Below are 7640 nucleotides of genomic sequence, written 5' to 3'. Positions count from 1 at the left end.
TAACACATACATATGAGCTCTTCATTTCCATGATCTTTGTTTGGGGACAATTTCAATTTTTCATTAGCCCGCTCTTCCAGCATCACCCTAGTTTCGCCATATTAATTAACAAAACACATTTTCCTTATTTAAAATGAATAAATCCCATATTAAATGATAATTATATCACAAGCACGAATTTGTTGAGTCATAATTTTTAGGGTGTTATAAATATGCACCTAAATGCAATTTTTCACATCCAAGATGGTAAAATGACACAAAAGCTTAAAATAAAATACATCTGAAAGTTGCATATCTATAGGGTGCAACACCAAAGCAAACATGCTATTTAATCAAATATAAAAATTCGTATTTTTATTCAAACCAATGCATTCAAAAGCAAACAAACAAAGCTGCATTAATATCATTATTATCTAGTACTTGGCAAGCAAGTAGCTACATACCTTGTACTCTAAGATACATTGAAAAACCTAAATATATAATAAACATATAGGCACAAATTTAAGCCCAAGTGAAGTCCCATTGAACATTGTCTATGGTTCAAGACCATGGCAACACCTATAATTAACAGAAGTTACCTCCATTGAACGCCCACAATCCATATTTGGGCACGGTATATGGGCCAATATATCCGTGGGGTAGTTAGAAATTTCACTATGCTCACATTTTTTAGGACAATCCTTAACCTTAATGCTTTCATAGTACTCTTTGAAGGCCACATCAAAGCTCACTTCTTCATGCAACTTCCCATGCCATATGCCAAAATCTCTAACTGAGCGACACATGGCCTCACCTTGACCAAGGAGCTTCACATTGTACCCTTTGCTAAGAATGACCCATCCCTTGGGGTCTTGTTTGAGGAAAAGCAACCTCTTTATCTCTCTTGTTGCAAAGTCTTGCACCCCTTGATCACCACCCTTCATCATTTGTTGTTTCCTGTTTGCAAGCAAGCTATCAATAGCAATCCAAAAGCGTGGCACAACCTTAGGGTCTTCCCTTCCTAATTGGTATGACTCTATTGTGATGTCTATTTGCAAGCTGATTGAGTCAACAACCCTCTTCAATTTCTCCACGGCTGTTGTGAATTCTTGGATCCACATTGCGTCCGTGCCTCCATAGATGAAGAGATAACGATCCTCCTCAATCTAATTTTTGCACATTATATATATGTATTAAATCATTACAATTTGAATGATATATGTTTGCAATTTCGGTGATTATAAAATTTTTATAACCGCTAACTAAACAATAAAAATTTTATACTTAGAATAAGTACATTATGTGTCTATATATATAGATAGAGTGGAGAGAGACTATACACTAATAATATAAAGAAATTAAGCAATGCTATTTAGTATGAATGTTAGGTTGCACAAATTGCACGAATAAGTTATGTGGGTTAATTTTTTCTTTTTTGAAAATAAATACTACATTAAATATTTAAATAAAAAATACACTTTTTACACAAATTACACCTTAATATAGATTTTATGAAATTGTTTTTTTTACTATTGAGCATTTACCAAAGTAATTTTACGTTCGCAATCAATTATAAATCACATATGATATATTTGATTAACTTTTATAATAATTATTTTAATAGCTATCCATAGCAATTGTATTGGGCCATTAATCCACACACATATATTACTATATGTGATGATTTCAGCATTTAGTACTTACCAAGTCCCCTATTCTTGGGTTAAGCTTGGTCATTTCAGACCAGAACCAGTTCCATTGCTGAGTAAGCCGGGTGTGATCAGAGGTTCTGAAAGGAAACCCATCGATGCCCCACACAGATATAATTTGCTTTGTATCAATGTTCTCCACCCTACCTTCAGGACTTATCAATGGGATAATAGACCTTTCCTTGTAGTTAAACACCTCTTTGATCAGCTTGAAGCCAGTTTCGAAACTGAAATGTTTAACCACGTACCATCCAAACTTAGTACGCTGCAATTTAGTTTCTAATGTTTTTCTGCGTTCCTCATTCCACTCATCCACAATGGGGATCCACAAGATCTTGAAATCCTCCTTCCTGTAACCTTCTACCTCTCTTGGTTTCTCCTTCAATTTCTCGTATATCGATTTTAGAAGCAGAGTCTCCTCTTCAATGCTATCAAGGCCAGAAATAAATAACAAGACATGCTTCTTCTTGAACTCTTCAATTTTAATCTGTCACAGTAAAAATACATTAAACTCAAGAAGACTTTATTACTTTAATTAGAATGCAGATTTTACACTATCCAAGTGGCTAACCTGTTCTCCAGTGAGAACATTAAAAACACTCTGTCTTGATTCCCTGTTCTCTCCGGAGATGATGAGTGCTTTCAAAACCTTTACAATATCTTTACCAGTATGAATCACAATATTCTTACGCCTGGTGTAGTCTTCTATTCTCCCTGCAATTTGCACGCATAATATCTTATTACAGATGAATTTCAATTCAACATGTTTGTTAGTTTAGAAATTCTAACAGGAAGAGAATAAGGTACGAAGCAAGCACATAACTAACCTATCTCCCTGCCACACATTTCCAGATGTTCCTTAAAATTTCTTAGAATAAGGTCAAGCTTGTTCTCAAAGTTTTTTGATAATTCATGTTTGTGAATCCTGAATAAAGCAATTCCAATCATTAAATTTCACTTTAAAAACAGTTAAATTTGTTCGATCTGTTATTTGAATAATAAATGTTACATTAATTTGAACATAAGACTAAAATGGAATATTTTAAAAAATATTAGATACAATAAAAAGATTGATTTTAAATTTGGAAAACTAAAAATAAATTTAATATAAATTTGAGAAACTAAGAAATAATTTTAAAAAAATATATGATATGCATGATCTTTAAATTTTTTTAACATAAAATGGCAGCGCAAACAATGATAATATGAATTAAGCCTTACTTATGATCAGTGGTAAAGTCATCAATTTGGCCGGTACAAGTGACAAAGGTGAAGATTGCCCAGTACACAACAACAGGGATCTCATGCAAAGTTTCTGCCAAGGTAGGCACATCCTTTATGTCATACCCTGCACTGGTAAGCCTCTTCCACTCAGTGATGCACTCAATCACTTGCATCACCTTCTTCACCACACTGTTGAAGAAAGTGAGATGCTGTGTGTTGTGCTGAATCATTAGAAGTCCATTCAAATCAGCCAATGATTTTTCAGACATCTGATATTGTGTGGTCAAGGGAAGGTACAAGAATTTCCCATATTCTAAGGCAAAAGCTGCTTGAACAATAAGTGCTTTTGCATCCCAGGAATACGCTTTCAGCTGTTCCAGAATCAACATTGTTGTGTGGTGCGCGTAATGATCACCACGAGCTGTGCACACCATCTACAAGTCCAAATGAATTTGAATTTTGACATATTGTTGATATAAATTTTTTTATGTTATCAATCAATTAAAAACTTGTCTAAACATAATTATTATTAAAAAAAATTAATTAATTGAAAACTGCTTAAGGTAGCACTGTTTAGATAAAAAAAAAAATCAAAATTTCTTCTATAAGTAGCGTCTGTAGTTGCATGCAGCCAGATTTTTACTTAGATCTGTAAGACTGTAAAGGTTAATAAAGAGAACGGAATATTTCCTTGTTGCAGAGTGGAATCTATTGAAGAGATTCGTATGATATATATATATATATATATATATATATATTATATATCTCAACTTTGCACAATTCTGTCAGGAAAAATAATAATTTGTCGTTCTAGAGGAATAAAAGATTATAGTTTACGTGTATAACAATATGTTATGCGTTTACATTCATTACTATAATTTTATATTATATAATAAAATTTATTAATTTTTTAAAAAATATCTTCAAAATCATATCATTTATGATTTATAATTGGATAATAATATAATTACACCATTAAACTTTAGTCTAATTAAATTTCTAGTTAACACCAAGTAGAAAATTAGCAACAACCTGGCAAGCAATTCGCTTCAGTTTGGCAGTAAGCTGTTGGGAAGTTATGGTCGTGTCTTCTCTGAACCGATCACTGAGTTGGCTACCCTGTGTCATAAAATCATGTAAACTAACGACACATTGATAAATATTACTTACAGTTTATTGAGATACTCATCCATTAGAATTAATAAAAATTTACTTGTTTAATTTTATAAAAGAACTACTATGAATTTTTTTTAAATATTTTCGGAATTAAGTCACACATAATTTTTTATTTTCAATTAGATAGACATAACTCAATGTATATATTATGTATATGTCTTTTTTTTTTTTTAAATCAGCAAAAAGAGAATATATTAAATGCGTACCAGGGGTACCAAGCCCAAATACACAGTATACTTTACAAATAAACACTGAAGGTTAGATTATATTTATGCCGATAGGATAAATGGATATATATATGTTGGTCCAAGTGGTAAGAATTGAGTCTTGTAGATGAAAAAGGTTGACACTAGAAGGGCTTTATTCCCTTAAATAAGTCTACTTATAGCTTACATTAGTAGAAACTTAGCGTGTTTTTTAGATACGGAAGGTTTCATAAAAATGACATAAACATAAACCAGATTTAAATTATTCAAAAAATATAAAGTAATCAAGTACGACGAATTATTACTCCATTTGATTCTTGCAAGACGTAGTAAAGGGTGTAACAAAATTAATTACCTTAGTAATCACAGTGTCCGTGATTTCAATGGAGTGGCTGATAACGCACGAGGCAACGGTGTGAAGAGATGCTACATCGCACTTCTCAACGCAATGAAAATGGGTTCGGTAAACATTATCCAGAATCTGTTCGTCACTGAATTCAAATGGGTTTTGAAGCAAAGTCTTCCCTTGCTGCACATTAGTGCTTGAAAGTGACTTGGACATGAAGGTGTGTGCGATTCACCTTATAGGTATCCTACAGGTCAATTTCAAGGTAAACGATGCTTCTTTCACTTGCATTGGCTTATTTATAGTTAGCAAAAAGCATAGAGCATGACTTTACGATGCTTAGGTAAGGGCCCATATAGCACAATAAAATGATTCGCTTAAGCGTAGAAGGAACTAAAAGCATTGATAATATATTACGATAATGATTATGATTATGATTATCATAACAAGAAATCATCTATCTATGCAACTTGTTAACTTTTCTCCTGTATGATCCCTATGAGATGAAGTTGAAAATGAATAATGTTGCTATCATTGGAATTTTATAATGTACTCCTTCGTGCCTTCTTGATGGTATTAAAAATGATGGGCAACGTTTACGACTTACAATTCCCTAGACATTTTTCAAGGGAAAAAATGAGGTCATAAAAACACGTTGCACTTTTAGGATCGATCATGCCTACAAGAAAAGAATCGTGCTATAACAGTGTAATTTGTAAACATTATACAAGGATATATTCTTGTATTGATAACGGAAACATACGGATGAATAAATTTAAATATATAAAATAATATTAGTAATATATATATATATATATATATATATATATATATATATATATATATGTATATATAAAGTGTTACTAAAATAATTCTCTAATACACTCTTTTAAATATAATCTCTATTATTAATTGAATGTCGTTGAAAATTATAATTTTAATGTTTCACTTCTAATTATTTAATGAGTCTCTCGTTAATTTATAATTTTTAATATATTTTAATTAATAGTAAAATATGTTAAAAAAATGTATTCTTAACTGTCTGTAATTTATTTATTTTTTGACAAATACTGTTTGTAAATATAATATACTCTGAAACATCCAATAAAGTATAAAGTACGTTCAATTGCCTAGAAAGATGCAATCATAGCAATCAGGTTAGAAATAACAGCATAATATTGTGATAATTGAAGTATTGACATGTTTCCCAAAAGCAACAAGTGAAATGAGATTGAGAAAGAGAGTGAATTTCACTTTTGGATTTGGTTTTCTGAAGATTTTTTTTTTAAAATATTTCTTGACAAAAATACCTAGTTAATTTTAAAACTTAAATATCTTTTTTTAATCCATGTAATTTAATATTTTTTTTGTTTTTTTCCTCGTAAAAAAATTAATTCTTAAAAATTGCGTTTTTTTTTATTTTTTATTCTTATAACATTTCAGATAAAAAAATTTCATTATTTGAAATATTATTTAAAGTGTTTTAAAAGCTAAAAATAAAACAATTATAATTTACAAGAACTAAAAACAAATAAATAATTTTACAAAGACAAAAAAAGAAATAAACTCTAAATACTCTAAATTTCAAGAATTAAGAAGATATTTAAACTTAAGTTTTAAATGCATAGGCCAAAAGTTCAAATAATTTATACTTTTGTACATTACGAGAAATAGAAGTGATAAGAATTTTTTTTTATCTTATATTACTTTATTTGTGTGTAACTAATTATTTGGATTTTTTAATTGATTATTTAGTTTGATCTATTCATTTGATATTGTGGAATGATGGTTTAGTGACACTCAAATATCTGTCATGCATGTCATTTTAATACAATATTGTTTATTAAAAAGTTACACAGCTTTATTTAGGTAACAATATTACAATTTTAATTAAAAATAATTTATTAAGATCATATTATATTTCTATAAAACATAGAGTAGTTCAAAATTTAAATCAAGTGCAATTATATGGGCTAAGCGATTTCTTTTGGGTGTGTGTTTTTTTTAAGTTCCTTTCTGTGTGGTTGAAGAATGGATATATAAGCCAGACTCAAATACTTCCTCTATGTTTTTAATTAAAAAAAATTAATTATTCATTTTGATTTTATATATGTACACAATCTTTACATTTTACTTCTTATACTTAGAAATTATTTTTTTTCCTATGCATATTGTTTTTAACTCATTTTATTAATTACATATATACTATTTGTATTCCTTTTACCCTCTACAATTTGGAACAACAAAAACTAAAACGAATTAAAAGGTATATATGTGGTAACTAAAACAAATAGTTTATAGATGTAGACATTAAAATGTAAAGACTGTACAACTATTAAAAGGAAATTAGTAATTAAATTTAAAAAAAAAATAATGCAATTTGAAATGTTAGGCCTGATCCATTTAGGTAACACAATTTTTTATTAATATATATTTCACTAATAAGATGAAATTAAAGTAAAGAATAACTAAATTGGTGGAGAGATTAGAATCTATCTTATAAATGTTAGCTAGATGGATGTTTGTGTGATGTAAACGGAGTCTAACTCAAATATTTGAATAAGATAAGGAAGTTATTATAAATTTTTTAATATCTATCTTCAATTCTTACTTACTGATTAAAAAAATGTTTGTGTCATGTACAACTAATAAGCTATGAACTTTTGGTGGGAAGTGTGGGCTTCAGTAATCTGGGAAACTTGGAAACACCGTAACGATATCAGATTCAACAACATAGCACGCGATTCTAATGCAGTGTCTGATGCATGTAGGAAACTTGTGACAGTAAGTTCCATTTAATTAATAAAACTCATAGGCTGTTAAAAAAATAAACTAATAAAATCATAGGAAACTGTTGATTCTATTGATTGACATGTTAAATATACATATTGGTTTGGGCCGAAACAAATCTCCTAATTAAATAGTGCTAATCTACTAAAGTATATAGCATCATTAGCGTGTGAGATACTGATTATGTGATTAAAGTGAGAGAGTGATGAT

The 7640-nt window shown here is 29.5% G+C and overlaps 1 protein-coding gene across 1 annotated transcript; it reads right to left on the bottom strand.

Moving 5' to 3' along the window:
- Positions 1 to 533: 533 nt before the first annotated feature.
- Positions 534 to 4856, bottom strand: SEOJ (sieve element occlusion j). Its single transcript, NM_001252915.1, has 7 exons — positions 4650 to 4856; positions 3945 to 4031; positions 2910 to 3346; positions 2516 to 2613; positions 2260 to 2402; positions 1684 to 2175; positions 534 to 1145 (listed from the first exon to the last, which is right to left on the bottom strand). Exons 1-7 carry the CDS (start codon positions 4854 to 4856, stop codon positions 534 to 536), a joined length of 2076 nt encoding a protein of 691 aa, NP_001239844.1.
- Between the last annotated feature and the right edge of the window lie 2784 nt (positions 4857 to 7640).

The sequence above is a fragment of the Glycine max genome, chromosome 13, assembly GCF_000004515.6.
Source record: "Glycine max cultivar Williams 82 chromosome 13, Glycine_max_v4.0, whole genome shotgun sequence".
Classification (NCBI taxonomy): domain Eukaryota; kingdom Viridiplantae; phylum Streptophyta; class Magnoliopsida; order Fabales; family Fabaceae; genus Glycine; species Glycine max.
Note: the sequence above shows the minus strand (reverse complement) of the source record. Positions and strands in the feature narration are given on the sequence as shown.